This window comes from Acipenser ruthenus, chromosome 22, assembly GCF_902713425.1.
Source record: "Acipenser ruthenus chromosome 22, fAciRut3.2 maternal haplotype, whole genome shotgun sequence".
Taxonomy (NCBI): domain Eukaryota; kingdom Metazoa; phylum Chordata; class Actinopteri; order Acipenseriformes; family Acipenseridae; genus Acipenser; species Acipenser ruthenus.
In genome coordinates, this window is record NC_081210.1 from 2,455,660 (window position 1) to 2,477,852 (window position 22,193).

General features: G+C 43.1%; 1 protein-coding gene across 6 annotated transcripts in view; it reads left to right on the plus strand.

Annotated features, from left to right (window-relative positions):
- Positions 1 to 22,193, plus strand: part of LOC117431705 (trinucleotide repeat-containing gene 18 protein-like) — a 64,298-nt gene that overhangs the window by 17,283 nt on the left and 24,822 nt on the right. For 5 of the 6 annotated variants that reach the window (XM_058995774.1, XM_034052961.3, XM_058995777.1 and 2 more), the window contains exons 3-14: positions 4,867 to 5,043; positions 9,763 to 9,891; positions 11,107 to 12,936; positions 15,265 to 15,367; positions 16,438 to 16,643; positions 17,813 to 17,959; positions 18,712 to 18,896; positions 19,000 to 19,426; positions 19,932 to 20,894; positions 21,293 to 21,444; positions 21,828 to 21,964; positions 22,059 to 22,175. In XM_058995774.1, coding sequence (XP_058851757.1) covers positions 4,867 to 5,043; positions 9,763 to 9,891; positions 11,107 to 12,936; positions 15,265 to 15,367; positions 16,438 to 16,643; positions 17,813 to 17,959; positions 18,712 to 18,896; positions 19,000 to 19,426; positions 19,932 to 20,894; positions 21,293 to 21,444; positions 21,828 to 21,964; positions 22,059 to 22,175 — 4,573 coding nt within the window. The remainder of the gene's footprint in view (positions 1 to 4,866; positions 5,044 to 9,762; positions 9,892 to 11,106; positions 12,937 to 15,264; positions 15,368 to 16,437; positions 16,644 to 17,812; positions 17,960 to 18,711; positions 18,897 to 18,999; positions 19,427 to 19,931; positions 20,895 to 21,292; positions 21,445 to 21,827; positions 21,965 to 22,058; positions 22,176 to 22,193) is intronic. The other variant, XM_058995776.1, reaches the window with a different exon arrangement.

Genomic DNA, 22,193 nt, shown 5'->3' on the forward strand with positions numbered 1-22,193 from the left:
TATTGCACACCATGGCATTGTGTGCGTTCAGAGAGGAGGTTTGTTCTCAAGGCTGCAAATGGCTTTGACCTTTTTAAGTGTGCAATTTGCTATTTTTCTGAGGGCTGTTTTTACTTGTTGCCTTTCCCTGAAAAGCTCCAGTAAAGGAATGCTTTCTTTTTAGAAGGGTAAGTCTGGACTCCTTAGTCCCGTTTTGCAGTCATTTAATAATAATAATAATAATAATAATAATAATAATAATAATAATAATAATCACTTGCAGTGCTTTCATCATGACTACAAAATATATTATTTATTTCTTAGCAGACACCCTTATCCAGGGCGACTTACAATTGTTACAAGATATCACATTATACACATTATTTCACATTATACAGATATCGCATTATTTTTACATACAATTACCCATTTATACAGTTGGGTTTTTACTGGAGCAATTTTTTTTTTTATAAAGTTAAAAATAAATGTATTTTGGATTTGCTGTTCAGGACTGCAGTGACAAAGCAGAAGACCAAAACCATCTGGCCTGTGCTTTACGCAACCTCTTGCACAATCCTCCAATACACAGCCCTTTCCGGTGACTGTTCTGTGGATCGGGGTGAAGAAACAAGAATCTTAACAAAGGCAGTTTAGGGCTTACGCTTTGACGATGTAGCCTGCATTGTTTCTTTGACAGAAATGATATATAAGCTTGCACACCAGCTGGGAAAGATCTAGAGATGTTTTAAAAAAGCAAAATGCTCGGAAGCAGATTTCGATAAACATGGGAAATTTAAACTGACTTCATCATAAATATGAATTCTAAAAACAGGGATAATCAAAAAGTAAAAATGTTACTGTTATTTTTTTTAATCTCTGTTTTGATCATTTTATATTTGTTAGTTTAAAGGTGGTCCATTTCACCTGCCTTGCCACACTTCCTATTGTGAAGAATACCTTATGTTCCTGCACAGTCAATTTTTTCAACCCAGAAATGCAGAGAAAGGGTCTTCTTCACTCGTTATTCTTGAAAGGAATGACTTGTCGAAGAATGTTTCACGTGGTTTAAGGTAACACGGCATACGGTATAGAAGCAATATGGTTTTAAAACGCAAGTGAGATTTGCCGCAAATCAAAATCCTTTCCTACGGTTTTGAAAAGGGAACCGCAGGGCAGTCAGGAAGCAGCCTTTCAGATCGCATCTTCAAAAGGCTTTTTAAAGTCTTTCACTGCTTGGCACTCTGTGGTGTGTTGTGCATCATGCCTTGCAACATTTCTGTGTGCATCGCAGCAGCACTGAGAACCATGCAGATGCACACCTTTGTATTTAATGCCTTGTGAATGCAATTCAAGCCAGTGGTCTTGCAGGTAGATGAGAACGGTTTGCTCCATGATTCTGTTGGAAGGGAGGCTTGATTCCATTGGGAATGGTTGTATCATTTTCTTCTCTCTAGCACTGCACTGATTTATTAACAGAGTTATAATAAGACTATATGCACAGGGTCTTTGTTTACCTGAAATTCTTACATTTACCCTTTTTATTGAAATACCTGTTCTCTGTAATTGCGCCACACTTGGTATTGTTCTCATTCTTAGCCGTGTGTGCTTTTGAGTTTTCTCCTTTGTCTTAATAGCCTACTTTTCTTTGGCTTGAATACAATGGCTGGATTCTAATCAGCCTTTTTCTTAATCTTTAGAAGTGTGCTTTGTGAGTTGCTCCCCCAGCCTTCTGTGTTTAAATTGTGGCTCAGCTTTGTGCTTGCCAGGGTAGGGGAGGTTGCTGCAAAGCACAAGACCCCTGCACAGCTCTTCAGCAGGTTGGCGTTGGCAATTAAGAAATGCAGTCCGATCCCAGGCTGTGCCCCCTGGCAAAACAGATCACCATTCCTCATGAAAGATTAACTCGAGTTGGCTTCTGTAACTAAACTGTAGCAAACCTGCTTGAATTCTTAATTCATTTCAAGACAGAAATGCAATTGTTTCTAAAGCTGCACCATGAATAAACATTCCCTGTTAAGTGGAAGAGGGTTGTTGTGATGGGAAAGGTTGTATCGCACCCGGATTAGGGATTGCAAAACTCAACAGTACCCATGCATTCCACTTCACTGACATTTACAGGAATTGTGCAGTCAGGAAGGCTGGGAGATGGATTGGGTTTACCAGCAGCTGCTCTGCAGTTTATTTATATGAAACCAGTGATTTTAATAGCATTAATACATGCAGCAGATCTCCCTAGGCTTGCCTTACTTACACTTGCAAAGTGTCCCATTCCAAAATAATCCGACTGCTGCTGTTTGTTAATCTGATTAGCACTTCACGCACAATTGCTGACACAACTAAATATTAGTTTAAAAAAGCAGATCTTTCAATAGTTATTCTAGTTATTGTAAAGTTTTGCTTAGCAAACCTCGCCACTTCCCTTTTATTTTAATAACTCACTTCAGATTGCAGCAACCTCAAAATGGAACAAAACTGCAAAACAACAACAACAAAAAAACACTAACTCTTTATTCCAAATAAAAAAATATGTAATTAATACGGAAAGCAAGCCACTGGTGCTTAAATTGTAAAAATATCTCCTGTATAAAAGTAGTTCAAATTTGTGTCTATCTGTCTCTCTATCTATCTCAACCATCCACTGAAATGTCTTTCTACGGCACACTGGGTAACAATACAGCCTGTGACTGCACTCTTCCTTTGGACTGTAATTGTGAACAGTTCTGCATGACAAGAAGGATCTACTGCCAGAAGATAAGTAGGGCAGGGGTGGCTGACCCCTTGGAAACCTATCTTCTGTAGTGTGAAAGCATTGCATAACTCACACACTGACATGGTACATTTTACAGCCTGTCATGCACGGGTCCTGGGTGACTAGAATAGAGGCCTCTCCCGAGTTTTTTTTTTTTGCCTTTTTATCTCACTGTCTCAATGGTAACCAGCAGCCATTAAGGTTAGGCTTTCTAGTGTCAGCGTGTGGAGAGAAGGAGGGAAGTGTGTAAGACAGGCTCTGGTTCCTTGCTGACAGAAGCATTCTTCACAGATGGGAGCAGGGGAGGGATTAAAGTACAGTGGGTGTTTTTTTTTCTCTCCTGTTCTGCATTCGGAGGCCCTGCGTTTCCCATTCTTGCTGTGACCTGCAGGAGCTAGTGGGCATTGAAAGAACAGGCAGAGCTCCCATTGCTATAACCTCAAGCTTAGTCATCCTGTTTGTATCGACCATGGATTGTGTTCCTTTTTTTTTTTTTTTTTGTCATGTGTACAAATGAACCCCGGGATCTAAATATAAATGTGGTAAATTAAAAATATATAAAAAGAAATGCTTGCATAATTACACAATACAATATTGTTTATTTATTAGATTAGTCATGTTTTACCCATACTTTAATGAAATTTAACTACAGGCATGTTCTTTGCTGGTGGGTGACCCTTTAGTGGTTTCGTATTTCGTTGTAATCTCAAATCCCCAAATATGTTATTTATTAGAGATAACAACTAAAGTTTAACAGATAGCCATCCTGGTTTACACCCCCCCCCCAAGGAATTCTCTAATCTCCTCTTACACCCCCACCCTTCCCTCCAGTTAATTACATGTTAATGTTTAGTACAAAGGCTAATTTTGTTAGTGATGGCTTGTTGTCCACCCCCTCTTCTTGTGTAAATGCTCTGTTTGCATATGTAAAGACAGTGTCATTGGGCCGAAGCAGCACAGACGCTGCTTCTTTTCAGAGCGTTTCCAGTTCTCCATCGAGGGTGTGAGAAGCAGCGCTGTCTTTCTGCAGGCTAAAAGGGCAGTTCTCTCTTACTTTTCAAAACAAGGCAGAATGAAATGCACACAAACAGGATTGAAAGCTGCCTAACAGTTTTGCACAGATTTTATATTTTCGTTTGGAGAAAGCTGGAACTTCAGAACTTTATGCTGCTAAGTGTCTGTAGTTGGAGTAGAAAGTTTGTTTGATGGAATGGTTTGTGTCCCAGTATGCTGGGCTCAATCTTCAAGTTTCCGAACACGCTGAGGACTCATTGCAGTTTTTGATTTCTGTTGGGATTTTTTTTGGTGCAGATTTGACCCTTTCTTAAATCCAATGTCTTTTGAATGGTCCACCATTTTTGCTGCTAAGACAATAGCTCTCCTATTGGTTTCCATGTTGTCCTCTGAGGACTCAAACTAAAACCTTAGGGATGGTTTGCTGAGCAAGATACCATGCTTCTGATTCCTTTCCTGCATGGATTTCAAGGTTGGTGCATGAGCAGATCTCTGTTTAGTTTTTTTTTTAGTGGGGAGTGTAATCTACAGTATAAGAATGAGTCATGCAGTGTTTGCTTTCATCCTGAACTATGAAGTTTACTTTAACGAGATACATTTACCAGAAAATGTGAGGAGACATGATAAAATCTGTACTAACCTTTTCTGCTAACTCATGAAAAAGTGACATAATGCAAGCTTGGCATATTGTATATGAATTCCGTGCTTGATAAATATGTAAATAATACTAATAAACTGGGTTGCGATCCACTGTGTTGAATTCTGAATTCATTCACTGGTTTGTCGTGCGTCTGTATTTTGTCCCTTCCTGTTCTCTCTCAGGGCGTTCTTGAGACTCTGGTAACTAACCATAAAAAAGAACAATAACCGCTGTAGTTCCTATGTGTCCTGAAAACCAATATATTTCCGTATCTTTATTTACAGCACTATTTCTAGTAAATAGTAGCTTGGCATTTTTACTCGATTTTTTTATTTAACCACTTTCCAGTACGGCACTCAAATAAATAATTCCTATAGTGATCAGTAAAAAGTGTGACAGAGTTATGTGTCTGTATTTGATTATTAACTCAATGATTTTTCTCCTTTTCCCTGGTTGTTCTTGTCTGTCTGTGTGTTTGCTGTAGGTGACTCATTCCCAGGTAGCTCTAGCCCTTTCCTCAGCGGGTACATGAACAGTGGTTTAGGGGGCTCCTCTACACCCCATGGGACCCCCACTTCACTGCCCGTCGAGCCTTGCTTCCGGGCGCCCGCCCCCTCCAACCTGCAGATGGGGCAGCTCTGGACATCTCACCCCCATGAAGGTAACGGCTTGACACTTAGAAAAGTTTAGCATCATAATTCTACAGTCTTGTACTGTCCATTATCCATGAAAAGATTTACTATTGTTGTCTATGCTTTACCATGCTTTCACAGGGGCTTAACAATGGTATACCACGGTATCCTTCTTGAAAGGGATGTTCTCTCCTCTCTCTCTCTCTCTCTCTCTCTCTCTCTCTCTCTCTCTCTCTCTCTCTCTGACACAAGGCATTCATTACATGCTCTTGGAATGGAACTTGGCAATTGGAGAGAGAGGCGTGTCGATACATGTTAAATTCGCCAATTAAGAGGTTTTTATTATTACTACTGTAACTGAAATGTGTGCCAAAGCAAAGGCAGCTTGGTGATTGTAGATGGCTTGTTCTCTACAATGATTGATGCTTGAACTACAGATTTACAGTATTTGAGATCCAGCACCCTTTGTAGATGTTTAAAAAGTCGATCAAAGAAAAATACATTGAAATACATTCAATACATTGAATAATTCATTTATCTATCTCTTTTTAAGAAGTCGAACTTCTTAAAGTACTTCGGATTTCATCCTGTATGACTTGCAAGGTTCAAATAATCTTTAAGAATCATTCTTTTAAAAACGTATTTTTATTTTTTTATTTTATCCTCTTGGCACCCTGAAAGCTGACTTTGACATGAGAACATAACGACCTTTAAACTTTCAGCACAGCCTTTCTCTGCATGCGGCAATGCCAGTCGGATATAAAGGGGCTCTTAATTGTGTTCTGGCTTTCCTTCAAGTAGTTTTTGTGCTCGGAACAAGACCCCAGGGCCAGGGTAGGTAGCAAGTGAGCATTCCCATCCTAACAGACGTGTTTATGCTGAAATGAAAGGTGTGAACGGACAGGGGAATCGCTCCCTTTCTCTTGCTCTGCAATTATTTGTCAGCTCTGCTTTGATAACCCAGCAGTGCTGTAATTACACTGCAGAAGATATGATGGCATTTTCTTATGAAAGGCTAGTGGGCTGGTTGATGGACGATTGGTACCTTGTGGTGACAGGCCGAGGGGCCCCTGCGCAGCTGGGTGAGGGGTGGTGAGGGGGGCAGGTCACTCATTGCACATTCAGCACATGTTTCACTCTGGTTTGGCATGTGTTTCTTTCAGATACAGGATCATAAACCTAAAACGGAATCATTTATCAATCTGATACAACGCTCTGTAATCGTCTCTGTGTGTTACCCCAATCCTTAAGATTTGTGTTTTTCAACATGGTGGCTTTTAGGGAGGGACAGGTAAACATGGAGCAGAAACACACAGGGGCAGACCTTTTAGAAATCTCTCTCTCTCATAATTTTCAAAGCCCTGTTTGCCAGCGGGACCAGCATTAAAACAGGGCGACTGGATGACGGCAAAGTGCAGTCTGTTTTTTCAGTTGCCTGTGAAAATATTTGAACATGAATGTTTGTTTAAAAGGACACACCTAGCTTTGGGAAGGCTGGATAGGGGAGTGAAAGAGGAGGTTGTACTGTGTGTTTTCTTATTGAAAAGGAAAACTGTGTGGTTTACATAGCTTAACGAGGTGTGAAACACAAGTTTTAATTTTTTATTTTTATAATGTAATTAATTGGCTGAAACTGCTGTAGATCCTCCTTCCAGTGTATTTGCAGTTGATTGAATGCCCTGCTGACTGTTAGATTAATGTGGATTCTCACATCACCAGACACTCCGAAACACATTAGGCAGGCAAATACATGCATGTGTGTGGCAAGGCAGAAGCCCTGCTGCTGTAAGTAGTGCGTGGGGAGAATGTAAAGTTGGCAGGGATGGGGTTAATTCTGTCACTGCCAACAATCTCAGGTGTGGCCATTTCCCAGTTAGGTAATTGAGTGCTAACTGGGGAGTGGCTACCTGTATAAAAAGGGGGGATAAATCATTTGCTAGGTAGAGGGAGTTTGCTGAGTTTTGACATGTGGGTTATAGTGAAGGCGAATGTCCAGACTGTTACGTTTGTATTTTGTTTAAACCTTTATTTTGTCCCACGTGCCCTGTTTTTTTGTTCCTGTGTTTTGTGTTTGTTAAATAAATGTGTGCAACTACAGCTTCTGTCTCTGAGCCTCTAATCCCTGCCGGTAACATCATGGGCCGCAGCGCTATCCTGCCACAATGTGTTTGTAATAAAAGGAAAGTTCTGCTTTCTTTTTTTTCGATGTTGGAGCGAAAGGCTTATTACCCCTTCCTGCATTTAGTTTTAGATCTGCAGTATAGTTCAGCCTCTATTTATTATAAGTTAGACTGCAGTTATTATTTGTTCTGGAAGACAGTACTAATGCAGGTTGCAGAAAATGTAGGTTTTAAAGTAACGGTAAAGGAACTCTCCCAGCTTCGACACCTGAGAGGCAGCAAATGGGGGGGAGACAGCAGTGTGTGTACGGGAGATGAGAAGGCTGCCTGGCTTGTGCAAATAATCGCAGGATGGTTTTATCTCTTTTTTTGTTTTGTTTTGTTTGTTTTGAAAAGGAAGGAGTAGGCCCCAGCTAATGATCCGTGACACCTTATGCCCTGACCTGGCCTCTCCCCTTCAGCCTTTTCAGGAAGTGACCCTGCCTGACCTTTTTTCAGAAAGAGTTTGTAATTGTAATTTCAGCAAACAATCTTGCTGTAATTGTAACTGACCCCAGGTCTGAACCACAGATTTGGGTACATTATGATACGCAGTACGAGTCGAACAAGCGCGGGCTGTTGCATAACTAGTAGGAAGTACTTATTTATTTATACAGCTACAGTACTTATTAAGAGTGAGTGTTCGTTCATTGAGATCCAGGTTATAAGAAGTAAACCTTTCAGTTCTCGCTCTTTGCTTCCTTTCTACGCTTCTACTTGGAATTTTCCTGTTTTGCTCCCCTGCCCCATGCATTGCACATGTAGCCTCCCAAAGTACTGTACCCATTTCATATCTCCCCAATCCAAAAGCATGTATGGTAAACTAGATTCAGTTGGCTGGTAATCTTTCAAGGAACCTCATTTATTGGTGTCATTACCATACAGGCTGTGGTGAAGATGATACCTGCTCTCAAACCTCCCATCTGGAAACAGTAGATTCCTAACAGAGGCTGTGAATCATACGTCTGCTGTAGCATAACAATACTGTGCATTTGTCTCTCTCTCTCTGCTTGTTGTCACTCGTCTCTGTTTCCCAAGTATCTTGATGACGGTCTCTCCTGACGACGACCCCTGGTAATGATCATTAATGTGCCCTGACCTCCGGCCTTTCACCCTGCCAGGACCTCTCCTCTGTTATCTTAGACCACTTTTGAGTAGATGGACCTTCTTGTGAGTTTGTGACAGAGGGTGTAATTTGTATTGGGAGATGAGGCTGGATGTTAATGGAATTGAGGAGCATGTGACAGTGCAATTTGAGAAATCTGCACTCCATTGATTCCATCTTAACTAACATACCCCCCCACCCTCCTTCCAGGTGTAACAAAGATACCCACCCCCGTTCTGTATGCATATCTGAGGCCGGCTTTAGTATTCATGTTTAATTTTATGCAACAAGTGTATTTATTAATTTTAATTATTTATTTACCCTGAAAGCACCCGTGTGTCACCTTCTTGAAATTGTACATCCTCAGTCATGCAGTCAGGATCTGTTATGTCACTGATCCCCTCTTATGACTGTTGTTCATCATTGTGTGCTCCGAAAATTGGCTGCTTTCTAAACAAATGAATCCTTTTGGCTGGGTAATGACGACCATAACCTTTTCATTCACCTTCTCAGTAGTGGTTGAAGCACTCAACAGGTTAAGATTTTTGTCCGCTGGTTGTTTTGTAAAAAAAAAAAAAATGATGAACCGGGATTCATGTTACTGTTGTCTGTACCGTATGATTCTTGGTCTCTATATATATATATATATATATATATATATATATATATATATATATATTTTTTTTTTTGCTGGGGAAAAACAGTATTCCTAATCCTCTTTCTGATTTGAAAGGCAAGGTTATCCTAGGGGCACAGTAATGATAAAAGCAACAAGATGAGACTTAGAATTTCATCGTTTTAAAGGGGTGGTTTTAAAAAGAAAAAGGATTTCGAGAGCTAGTCGCTTCACAAAATAGCAATTCATTTTTAAAAGCTTTTTTTCAGTGTCCAGCATGCTGAAGTCTGAAGATACTTGACTAGGAATGTAATGCATTAGGGTGAACATTAGTGTATCTAGCCAGGGGGGGGATGCACTTTGGTAATCCAATCACTGGCTAGAATTTAGGGCAAATTGACCTTTTCACCTTTACCACTCCACATGACCATAACTCACATTTCTTGCAAAAAATACTGCAAAAAACGAATGCTTATTGACACATACAATGTGTTCACTGAGTTGTAAGCTGTTCAGGCTATGCCATTGAAATGTTATGAAAGCACTTGAAATGTGAGTCTGAATGTTATTTTAAAGCAGAAAGGGGAGCTTTAAGGACCACAACAAAACTATTATGATATAGCAAAGGTTAAATTGTATGTAATATAGTGTCACAACTAATAAATGATGTGAGTGTGTGTGTTCAAATATAATGTGCCGTATTCATACTGAAAACTGTGTGTTTAGCATTGTAATGCTGGTTCCCTTTTTTGACTGTGGGGTTGGCATCGCTGACACCTGGTTGTTGCATGACACATTTGACGCTGTGTCATTCTTCATCTCGAGTCCACTGCTTGATGGTTTGCATGTTCTTGTTCCGTTTCCACAGGTTTCTCCCACTTGCCAAACAGCCTGTATCCGAGCCCGTACGTTCCGCTCAGCCACCTGGAACACCCAAGCAGTGGGAGCTCCCTCCTGGCTCAGCTCGGCCAGCATGGGCTCTACGAGTCCCAGAAAGGTGAGTGTGACCTCGATCCGTCACAGCCAGACCACCGCTCCTCACTCGGCTGTCTCCCTCCCTCGCTCTCTTGCTCGCTCTTTCTGACGCCACAATTGCAAACTGAAAGACTACTGGAATTACATAGGAGGCTGTGTGGTCCAGTGGTTAAAGAAACAGGCTTGTAACAAGGAGGTCCCTGGTTCAAATCCCACCTCAGCCACTGACTCATTGTGTGACCCTGAGCAAGTCACTTAACCTCCTTGTGCTCCGTCTTTCGGGTGAGACGTTGTTGTAAGTGACTCTGCAGCTGAAGCATAGTTCACACACCCTAGTCTCTGTAAGTCTCCTTGGATAAAGGTGTCTGCTAAATAAAATACAAGTCAAATCACTGTTCAGTTTGACTGTTGTACAGAGTCCTTTTGAGCCCCGTTTTGGAAAGGCGAAAGCTAATTGTTTTCTTGGGTTTAGTTTTAGAAGGTATCAAGAAACAACTCTGTTAAAGGAAGGGGAATTTAAGTTGCTGTTCCACACTGCTCCGCTCACATTGGCCAGGCAGACAGAGTCGGCACTCTGGGGTGCTATTGCTCAGTGTCCAGTCGGAACACCTCCCACAGTGCGGTTAATGAACTGGGGAGGAGCACAGATCAAGAGAAGTGCTTTCTCATTGAGTACAACTGGAGCGTGTGATGTTCCTCAAACATGTGTTTTCATTGGTCAATAGGACAGATGGAGGTCTGCTTGCATCTATCTTTTTTTTTTTTAACACATTATTTATTAATTTATTTCACTTTTCTTTTTATAAACGACTTTGCTAAATTCTCTAAGCTATTTACTACAAATTGTTATGTATGTCTGAATGGGGGGGAAAAAAACAAAATTTGTACATTTAACGTACAATAAACTAATTAGTTTAGACTAATTAAACTAAATTGTCTGAGTTGTTTATTTGTGGTGGTCACAGTTTTCAAAAACAGGCCTTGGTCCTATAGAGGAACAGTTTAGAGGATGGCGTTAGATGCCAACACAAGGTGGTATTGCAAGCTTGCATTTAAGGTGCCATAGCTGCTACTTCATCAGGCTTGCTGAAAACTGAATTAATATCAGCAAACACCTGGTTCATCATGAGCTTTGCATATGCCAATTATAAGTTCTACATTTTCAGGGAATCATAATGTGTGCAGATTGCTTTTTCTCATGTTAAGCTGGTAGTAATTTCTCTCATCTCTCTTGCAGAAGGGTTTTACTTGTCAGGCCATGCAGGACAGTCGGCCTTGCACCCCCAAACGGCCATCTCCAGAGTTGCGTCCAACCAAATGCCGAGCTCCCTCCTCCGGGAGAAGGATGTTGTTTCTCATCACAAGAGCGCAAAGGACTCGAGCAGGGAGAAACCCTGCAGGACTGATCTCAACCTGTCCAACCCTCGAAGGGAGAGAGAGAGGCACAAGGAGGAGCCCCGGCCTCGCAGCATAGTGGACCTCACTCAAGACACTAAACTGGAGGGGAGTGAGAGGAAAGTCAGTGGCTTGGACAGGCCATATAAAATGGGGGAGCACACGTCTCTGTTCTATCGCGAGCACTCGCCTGGTTTGGGTGGCGGAGAGCCAAAGTCTAAGAACCCTTTGCAAACCTCCTCTCTGAGCAACTGCAACAGTGGCTGCAGCAGCAGCAGCTCTGTGAAATACCAGGGCTCTGAGCAGGAGAGGTGTGCCAAGGACCCGAGCCGACACGATGAGAACATACGGCCCTCTGCATACGTCCACGCGGACAAGCCCAAAAAATGCGATGCGGTTGTGACTTCTTCAGTTGGCTCTTCGCACGTTTCCTGCAGTTGTCCATCCACACACAGCAACGCCTCACAACCTGCCCCCAGGGTGCTATCTTCAAACACATTCCCTCCCACCAACCACGCCCAGGCCAGCCTGTACACCCTCTACCCCTCTGCCAAGGAGCCGGGAAGAGAGCACAAAGTCATCGCGCCTACGTTCGTGCCTTCCGTCGAGGTCTATGATGAGAGAAATGGGCCAATCCAAATAGCCTCACAGGCTCGGGACAATAAAAATGACAAAAACCGGGACAAGGATGGTAACAAACCAGGGTGTTTGCAAGCCCCCAGTGAAAGGACACTTGTAGACCCTCTGCGGCCACCTCACGCACACGAGTCTCCGTTGCATGGCGACATTAAGAGGATGGAAATATTCCGGGAGGAAGGCTCGGTTATAATGTCAAACTGTATGGCAACGAAAAGGACAACATCATCAGAATTATTCCCTGTCAAAGCCAGCCATAGCCCAGACACTAGGGACTTGCTCTTAAACAGTTCTACGTCCAAAGAAATGATGAAAATGGTGCTGGAAGCTGAAGCTCGTAGCCAAGAACGAGAGAGGTTTCAAAGGGCGGCCGCGAGAGATTCTGGCAAAATGTACAATGGGGTGGACTCCTCCAGGATCCACATGGATCAGCACCAACTTAAAAACTCTTCCCCGACGGAGCCGAAATGGAAGCCTTTTGAAATGGGCAGCTATGCCACCAACCAGATGGCTGCGCTTGCTGCCCAGCATGGGCATGGGAACAGAGGAGGGGAGGAGGAAGCCAAGAAGGCCTACCTGGACCCTTCTGGTCTTCAGAGGTCCACCGTGGTTGGGAACTCCCGGGCAAGTTCTGAGGTCCTCCACCCGGGATCTCACGGAGAAGTTTCTGCCATGCAGAGCTTGATCAAGTACAGTGGCAACTTCGCCAAGGAGACCAGCGCGCGGCCCAACGGGGGGATCAGGAGCCCGTTCGGTGGCCTGGGAAATATGAAGCTGGAAGCTAATCCGCTTGGGATGTCCAAGGTCCAGCATCTCCCACCCCAGCAATGTGGGAAGCAATTAAAGAGAGACCCCGAAAGGCCGGAGAGCGCCAAGTCGTTTGGCAGGGAGAGCATTGGGTCTCAGGGAGAGGTTGAAGTGAGGCATCCACCAGTTGGCATTGCTGTGGCTGTTGCACGACAGAAAGACAACACCAGCAAGCCCAGCTCTAACTTGGGGGACAGGGAACGATCGATTCCAGTGGGCAGTATTAAAGGTAAGAAGCTTTTTGTTAAACGCAGGATTTTCTGTAATTGTTGTTGTAAGACAGAACAATGTGTGAGACTTGATTCCTGCCACCCCCACCCCGCAACGTTAAAGCCAAAAACGCAACTGGATTTTTCCAGAAGAGAGTTGTGTTGCTTTGTGGATGTTTTACCTTTTGTAGTCTTGGGGGGATAGATAAAGATTAGAAACCTGTAGGGTTGTAAGATGTGTTTGGCACAGTGTTGTGTTTTTTTTTGATAAAAGAAAAAAGTGGAACGAAACCAGCATGGCGTCTGGCATCCAGTCTTTTGGCAGTAAGTTCTTGGCGCTTTTTGGAACATTTACATAGGTTTGGAAGTGTCTTGGCGTATGTTCGGCCAAGGAAAATGCTTTATGGTAACTTTTGTGTTCTGAGGTAAACTGAAAGAGCAGACATTTCCTCCAGTGTTTGTATTGCTGCTCGTGATACACCTTTGCACTACGGTAGCCAAGTCACATGACTGCCCTTGTTTCCCACAAGACATGACTTTTTAATGTTTACAAAAAACTTGATTGGCAGCACCATAGGAGTGGAGAAATGGCAACGCATTCCTTTCCTTCCCTCCGAGCAGCTGTGCAGTCATTCATCAGGCTAGACATCATGCGGCCTGCGCAGCCCAAATCTTTGTCTGTGAAGTTCGCTGTTGCTATGGCCTCCCCAGCCCACACTAGTCCTTGCCAGCATAGGGAACAGTTTGTTAAGCCTTTCAGTGACTAAGACACTGCCTGCCTGCATTAAATGTAATTTACTGAGCAGAACTAAAAGCTGCAAACAAGGGCTGAATTCTAATAGGCATTTGGGCTTGTTGCTAAGCAATAGAATCAGCCTTGAGAGAGAGCGAGAAAAAGCATTAATTTATTTCCTCCGTTGTGCCAGGAGATTGTAGTAATAACATTAGCCTACTTGTGCTGAGAGTAGGATGTTTGAATTTAAAGAGTATTTAAATGAGAGCACTGGATTCAGATGACTAATCTGTAGTATTTGTGGAGTAAAATGGTGGTATTTAGGACTAGGTTTTGGCTACCTAGGTAACCGGCCTGGATCTTTCCTCTATGCATACTTGATTTGAGATCTGCATTCTCTCTTTCTACGCCTCATTTAATACAGAAACAAAATGCCCATTCATTGAGATATAGACAGGCCTTACTATGTTCAGTGAGTCTTCGTTGCGCATTCTTTTGTGCAAGCGCCAAGTGATAAAACCTAAAATCGACAGGTATTAACGGAACACAATCAAAATTGTCAACCAAGAAAGAGTTTTTATTTATTTATTTTATTTATTTTATTTTTTAAATTTATTTATTTTGCAAACTTTGTTTTAGAATGATTTTTAAAGCTTCTGCCATGGAGCGTCTAATGAAATGGATGCTTTTCGTTTTGATTTTTAACATCTAATGCCAAGGCACTCGGGTATTCAATTAACAGAATAGTGTATCTGTGTTTTAAATCTCTTATCTCTTTAGTGTAATCACATTGATATATAGAGATCCCTCGGAATCATAGATGAACATGTAGCACTGTACTATAATCAAGGTTAAATATCCAGCTATACCTGAAATGTGCATCACCTTTTGCATTGGCTTAGGCTTCTGTGACCGTTTTTATACAGTATTTTTAGAAAACGCATACTTGGAATAGGTGAAACCTAATTACAGAGGTGCCACAATATACTGGTGGAGTCCTGTATGACAGCTAGGTGGGGCTGAGGTGCAAGGGGATTTATTTCAGTGTTGTGCATTGAGACCCAAGGCAGAGATGGGATGTTAAAACCAGGATTTCTTAAGTCCTGTGTTTTTGTGTCTAATCAGGTCATTCTTTAACATCCTTCCCAGGGCATATAATTGCTACAATACAGGGATGGAAATAAGTCTCCCATTGCGGTTAGATCTGTTCCTGGTTTTACTATGAGTTTAATCAGAGCTTGTTACCTATACTCTGTGGCTCATCACGCTCACATTAAAACCTGGAAACTACTATGCAATTTGGAGTCTTACTTTCACCCTTAGAATAACTGGTACAATTAGTACTTTAATGTACTTATTTAAAATAGATTTGCTACAAAATGTTTTGTGTGTGCAGCATTTCTTACAGGACTCTGTTAAAGCCCCAGAGCTGTATACTATACCTGCTGGACGGACTGTTGCTCCACACTAAGTTCTAGTTTTGAGGTTGTATTTTTGCATTGTCTGTGTCTATGTAAGTCGATTCTAGTTGTGCACAGGCTGTGCCACTTAGCACCTGGTGGGAAGCGCAGTGGTGCACTCTAAAGGGTTAACTCCGTCATTCCTCCCTCCTCAGGATCTGGCCGCGCGGATGAGGATCGTATGGATGACCGGAGTCGTCACCGTGACGACCGTCTCCTGGCAGGCCGCTTGGAGCGCGAGCAGGAGAAATTGCTCCGGTGAGTGTGAGACTTGGAACTGCGGCTCTGCCCTTTGCATTAATTATTGTTTTGCTCATGGTAATGAGATGAGACCGTTGTATAATAGCGTGTTGAAATCTGGCACATGAAAGCACAGAATAGATGGGGCAAGCACTACCCAGTGCCAAAGTGCTGAAACAATTTCTATTTGTTTTCTTGGCAAATCCAGTCTGGAAGAGGTGCCACAGTCAATTATTACCGTATTCAAACATTCTGAATGTGTTGGGTCATGTGACTGGTGCTTTTCACACCTGTAGTTACTTTTCTGGAGGATGTTGAATGATGCTGAATTTCTCTGTGAATGGCACAGTGCTGCAAAACCCCAACTACTTTCTTAAATGTTAACATTTAATACATCAAGGGCATTTGAAAAACAATACCAAACTATCATTTTTGCAGTGTGTGGGTTTTTTTTTGGTTTATTTATTTTATTGAGATCAGAGGATAAGTGGGACATCAAATGGGTGTAATTATATCTACAGAGAAGATCGCCAGGGAGCCTCTGATTTAAAAAACAATCTTGGTTTACAAAGTAGAGAACTATAGAACAAGGCCTGCCATGTGAGCAGCCAGGGTTGTTTTTTTTGTTGTTGCTTGTTTGTTTTGGAGATTGGAAGTTTTAATTTTTTCATGCAAACACTGAAGTCTGGAGAGAGAGTTTGAAGTCTGCTGTTCTGACAAAGCTCGGCTCAGGCGCATAGGGAGAACAGTAAAATCCATAGAATTTTTTTTTTTTATACTATTCCCAGTTTTCTCAAAGGCGTGGAAGCACGAGGTTGTTAGGCGATTTTATTTTTCCGGCTCTTGTGTGGAGGGGAGAGATAAGAGGATGTTTGTTCTTTTTAAAGGCTGCTTGTTAAAAGAATTCACTGTTCCCATAACACAGGCCTCTTTGGTTGGAACTAAAACAGGCAAAAGCCATTCTGTGCAGCCTATAAACAAGCCTCCAGGCTTGCGGTTTAACACTTTTTTTACCCTTGGAAAAACGTTTGTCGAGGCTCAACAGAAATTACATTTCAATAACCTCTAAATTATTATCATTATTCCAGAGAGAGTAAGGAGCTGGCGGATTTTGCCCGAATTCACCAGCCCGGTGTGTCCGCCAATAGCTTGAACCCAAACCTTATGGTGACTGGAGGTCCTTCCCTGGCTGGCCCAGGGCGATGGCCCACTGATCCTACATCCCATCTGGCTTCTCACCACTGGATCCCCCGCACAGGCAGCTCCTCCATGTGGCTAGCAGGCTCTCCTTACAGTAAGTGTGTGTGACCGTGATGTGGTCCGAAACAGGAATGCCACTAAAATACAGATTTTCTTAAACAAGAATTGTTATACGAATTCACATTTTATTTGTATACTTAACATCTAGTAACACATATATAATAGGTATAGCATTTATCTAATTCTCAAATACATAGCCGGGTCACAGTATGCCATTCCAGGAAGAACTTTGTTTGTGTTTGGTTCCGCACTGTTGCTGTCGTCTTAGTCTGCATTTTTAGCCTTCTTAAAGAAGTAGTTTGCTCTTTTCATTGCACCAAGAGGACTACTGACTGAATTAGACAGTTGTGCGGGAGATGCGAGTCATGTGACTTAGCAAGCCTTTTATGTGAGTTCTGGCTCCACTACACCAATGCTTCATACAGTATATAGAAAATAATAATGAAGCGGCGCTCTGGCACGTTCTGGGTTGACTACACCACTGGTGTGTGATAATGGTGGAGGGCTTTACTTGTCAGCTGTTCCATCCCTTTGGTGACCAGTTAATTCAGATTGAAGGTCTCTTGAAAGGACAGGATTTCCTTGGTAAAAGGTTTAGAATGCCAGGAGTTAAGGTTGTTTTTTTTTTTTTTGATAATGTGTAGTTGGTCTGGCTAACCAGAGGGGAAAGATGAGAAAACTTCCCTTGTTGTTCTGTTATAACTCTGCAGTACAAAAAGCCCTTTGAAACAAAACAAACAACCGAAAAAGAACGCTTTCAAGTCCAGGTTCCTGTCTGCTTTTGGAAGTTTATTTTTTTGTCTAGACATGAAACGATGAAATAGAAACAAGACTACAGTATATAAATTCAGATGCCAACAATAATATAATGAATCATTTTTTTTTTTTTTAAACAAACAAAACAAACAGGACTTTAAGGGAAACTGTGGCTTTTGAAACTCTTTTGGGGTATGCATTTCTGCATGGATAGGCTTGTGAATAAGATGACGCCACAACTGAAAATAAGTCCATGTATTTAAAATAGGTTTGTGCCATTGCATGCCTACTAGTTAGAAGGCAAACTAGTCATTAGAAGTTGTTAGAAATACAGCACAGAATATGGCTTAGCTGGCTTGGGCAAGGAAAACAAGGCAAGCATGTTGCAAAACTGCGGTGCCCCTTTTATATTATACACTCAAAGTATTTGTGTTTGTTTTTTAACAGGTTTGGGTCACCCATCACTTCACCAAGGGATGGCTCCAGGGTACCACCCTGGCATGCCTGGCTCCATCCCCTCACCCTACCAGTTTGCCCGGGACCCTCAATCAGGGCAGCTGTTAGTTATCCCAACAGATCACCTACCGCACTTTGGTACGACGCCTGGTTCTGTTCATCTCTTATATCTTTAGCACTGCATATTGATTTTGGATACCTGGGGGGGAAAAAATACAATGAGAAATAGTATCTTTTGAATTGCAGTATAACTTTCAGAGGTGTCGGTATTGCCTGGACAATAAATGAATATCCTTTAATGCTTGGTTCATGCAATATTTAACAGCTTGCTTTTACATAGGTCACATTGTTGGGTTATCTGAAGACCTCTCTCCCCCCAAGACTTTTCCCACTTGCATTTTAAAAGTAACTGGTAAAACATGTGATTCACTGCATTGGATCTAAATTTAGCAAAACTACATTATAGAATATTTTCTACAGAAATTCAGTTTAGCAGAAACAGCAGGGGAGAATCTCTCTGCTAGATTGTTCTTACTGTTTTTGTTCTACCCATATTCCTTTTATACTCCTCTTCAGATCCCACTAGTCCTTTTAAGTCCTTCCCGAGCACGCAGACCCCCCTGGCAAGCACTGCTGGAAGTGCTTGTTTCCATAGTCCTATGTTACAAGGGACTGAGGGGCCAGTGTTGCTGCTGACAGGCAGGGACTTTTTTTCAGTTAAGTCCATAGGGAAAGTGCCAATTTGCTGTGGACCTGATCTGGGACAAAAATCAGTTTTTTCCATTACTTTTAATGTGGATTTTATTATAGCTAGAATGCCAGACCTCCCCAACAGATATGCTTTCTTTTGCTAATAGTGTGTCTCCATTTTTGCTCTTTTCATATTCCAGCAGAATTGATGGAGAGGGCACCTCCGCTGTGGTCAGCGATGTATCCACCAGCAGGAAGTTCGCTCCAGCATGCCCACCAGCTTCAGTTACTTTCTCACCAACAGTTGCTTAGGCAACACGAGCTCTACATGTTACAACAGCAAGCCGCCCAAGCCATGGAGCTCCAGAGAAGCGCCCAGCTAGTGGTGCGTTCCAGCCACTTCAAATATACATCACAATGAGCCTAGTTCATGAGCTATGAATGGTAGTCGATACTTTCTTGACACCCTTTTTCTATGTCCCAAACAGGAGAGGTTAAAGGCGAGTGAACACAGAGCTGAGATGGAGGACAAGGCTGCCAAAAGAAGCCACGAAGGGGCCAAGCAGGGTCTGCCTGCTGCCTGCGCTTCCACCCTGCATTCCAGGAAACCGCCTTCTCCTTCCCCCACTCCGTCTACGTCCTACAGCAAGGCCCTGACGCCCCAGCCGCTGAACCCTTCACCCTCGCCCGTGACCACTCTCAAGTCAGAGGTCCGACGCAAAATCGAGGAGGCTGTACCTCAGCAGCCTTATTCCCACCCTTCCACGCCAGCCCCTCACCCATCCAGCCCTGCCCCCGCCTCCCCCCCACCTGAGCCACCCGTCCCCCCCAAGGAGGAAGCACTGGATGAGACGGAGAAGAAAGAAATCGATTTGCAGAAAGAGGTCTCTGCGTCTTTCCAGGCCTTATTTCCTGGTAAGCTAAGCTTAAGAAAGCAGTTTTGTTTGCTTGCCTTTCCCTGTTTTCCACATTGTATGGACTGGAAGCATGCGCAGCTCAACTGGTTATTTCGAAGTGCTAGTAGAACTATCCTCTGGTGGCTGACATGGTTTTATATTTTACACTGTCTTACAGCTTTATTCATACTCCCAGTCAGTAGCCACCTATAGCCATATGTGTCTCAAACCTTCTGTTCTGGAAGCTGAAATACGAAAAAAAAAGTTTGGTATACAATATTAAAATAATTTTACACTGGTGGTGATGTGCGTGCATGTTTGGTGTGTGAGTGCTGAGGGTATTGGCTGTCAGGCTATATAACTCATGAAACTTTCATTAAACCCCTGTGCTGAAGCATAAGACTGATTTAATGTTTTTTTGTCACTGTGTCATTTTTGAGCTCATTCTGTTGAACCCTATTGTTGTTTTTTGCATAGCCTTTTTGAATCCTTTAAGAACCGGTGTCTTGATATGTGTTTTGCAGAAATCCCTCAGGGCTATCCTTTCCAATCAATAACCGCTCGCTTTGGCAGCCACTATCCCTACCTCCTTCAGCCTGCAGCCGCTTCCGATGCGGACGGACTGGCCCCAGATGTGCCGCTGCCGGTGGAGACATCAGAACATCTGTCTGCCTCAGTTGAGGTTAAACCCATGCGCTTACACCCAACTGCCACGGTGGAGTCCTTACAGCCAGCTGTGGGGCCTGAGCCAATGGAGGAAAGTGCTGTGAACAAGGAAGAGTCTGATCTTGAGGAAACCGAGCAGAGCCCTGGAGACCAGAATGGCAGCACAGCCCTGGCCAAGAGTGTCCCTGAAGAACTACAGTTGCCCACTGAACCAGAAAACCAGTCTGGCACGGAGAGGCACACGGATGAGGTGGAGCAAGAGCAAAAGGTCAAGGAGTTGCAGAAGGGAGAGGGAACAGTCGAACAATACCGACTGATTGATTGTGCCCCAGAAATGGAGCCGCTTTTAGAGGAGCCGGAGGAACAGGCACACTCTGCACATGCAGAGTTTGACAATTCGAAGCCGTATTGTGGATCGGAAGTGCAAGAGGTCCAGATACAAAGAGAAAGGTCTTCAAAAGCTAAAGAACTGTGCAGTGAGGCTGATGAGAAGGATACCTTCGCTGTTCCCTCTAGTACGACAGAACCTCCACCTAAGGATCTGTCCATCAAGGAGGGCTTGTTGTCTTCTCAGATTGCCCAGCTGGACACCTTGAACATTAAGCCGGATGACCCGATGGCGGGGATGATCGCCTTGGTGGCAGCCTCAGAGCTGCCCCAAACATGTTCCCTGCCAACTCATTATACCCCGATGGCTGTCCTCTCCGTCCCCAAGATGACCGATGACTGTTCTCCAGTGGACCCTGCTGGCCTTCATGGGATCGCTCTACTGAGTGAAATCGCAGAGCTGGAGCTGGAGAGGCGGAAGAATGAGATTCGTTGTAAGTTGCATTTTTATAACTAACCGAAAACTAAAGCAAGTTAAAACCACTGTGCCATTTACAAATAATCATTCTTTCAGCAGTGGTTAGCTATAGGAGATAATAAATTGAATGGTCTAAACCAGGAGATGTCAAATTTGGCCCTTCCACTCCTGGTCTTGGCTCCAACCCTGTTCTAAATTGTTTAATTGAACCGGTTAAGCCTCCATCCAGACCCAGAAGGAGTCAATTGTCTTGTTTTACCTGTGAAACCTGGAGTGCAGTAGTCCTCTAGGACCATGATTGACCACCTCTGGTCTAACGGATTGTGTTATTATGTTTTGAGGTTTTCTATCTGAACAGATACATGGAGACCTAAAAAGGAGATGACTACTGCATTTCATGTTCTATTTCTGCAGACACAATGCGAGCCGACTTGGAAAGCCTTTTGGTGGCAGGAACGCAGTTGTTAATGGAAGCCATGGCATGCAAGCCTGCAATAACCATCCAGCTTCCTCGAGAGCTGAACCCCAACAAGAAATACAGCTGGATGCAAAAGAAGGACGAGCCTGTAAGCTTGAGAGTTTTCTGCCAAAGCATGTGTCTTTCAAACACATGATGCATGAATTCTGTTGATTTTCTTCTGAAGGATTTTAAACCCCACCTCCACCTATGAGTCTTGCTAAATAGTGGTGCCATAAAGTTGTGTTGGATGGATAGACCTTTGCATGTGTTGCTTTCCATTGCAGTCAAGTTTTTAAGCACAAGTGGCAGTTGACAGCAACCATTTGTTTTACCAGGTAGCTTATTTCATGCATATGCTTTCAAGCGAGACAGAAGCATGGCTGTGGATGACCACAAAGTGCAGAACGTGGAAGGAGGATTCTGCAGTTAGTGACACTTGGGTTACAGTTGGTTAATGATGTTTTGTTTTTCTTCCTCTCCTAACTGTAGTTGTTCTCCATTAAGTCTGCCATCGAAAGCATGGGTGCCATGGAGCTGGATTACAGGGTGAGACTGGCCGAGTTGCAGAGGAGATACAAAGACAAGCAAAGAGAACTGGCGAAGTTACAGAAACACAGGGATGCAGAGTGAGTGAAGTGCCGAGTGGTGGCTTTTGATCCCTCGTTCTCCTTTTAAAGGATTTCTCAAAATTTAATTGCGGGGTCTGTATTTCTGTCATAGAGAGAAACGTGAGGAAAAGAACAGAAGTCTGGCAAGGAGAGGCCCAGGAAGGCCCAGAAAGAGAAAGCACGGCCTTGCCTCGCCACCTGTTGGGAAAAGTGACTGCAAGGTTGGCAAGTAAGTATGAAGATTATG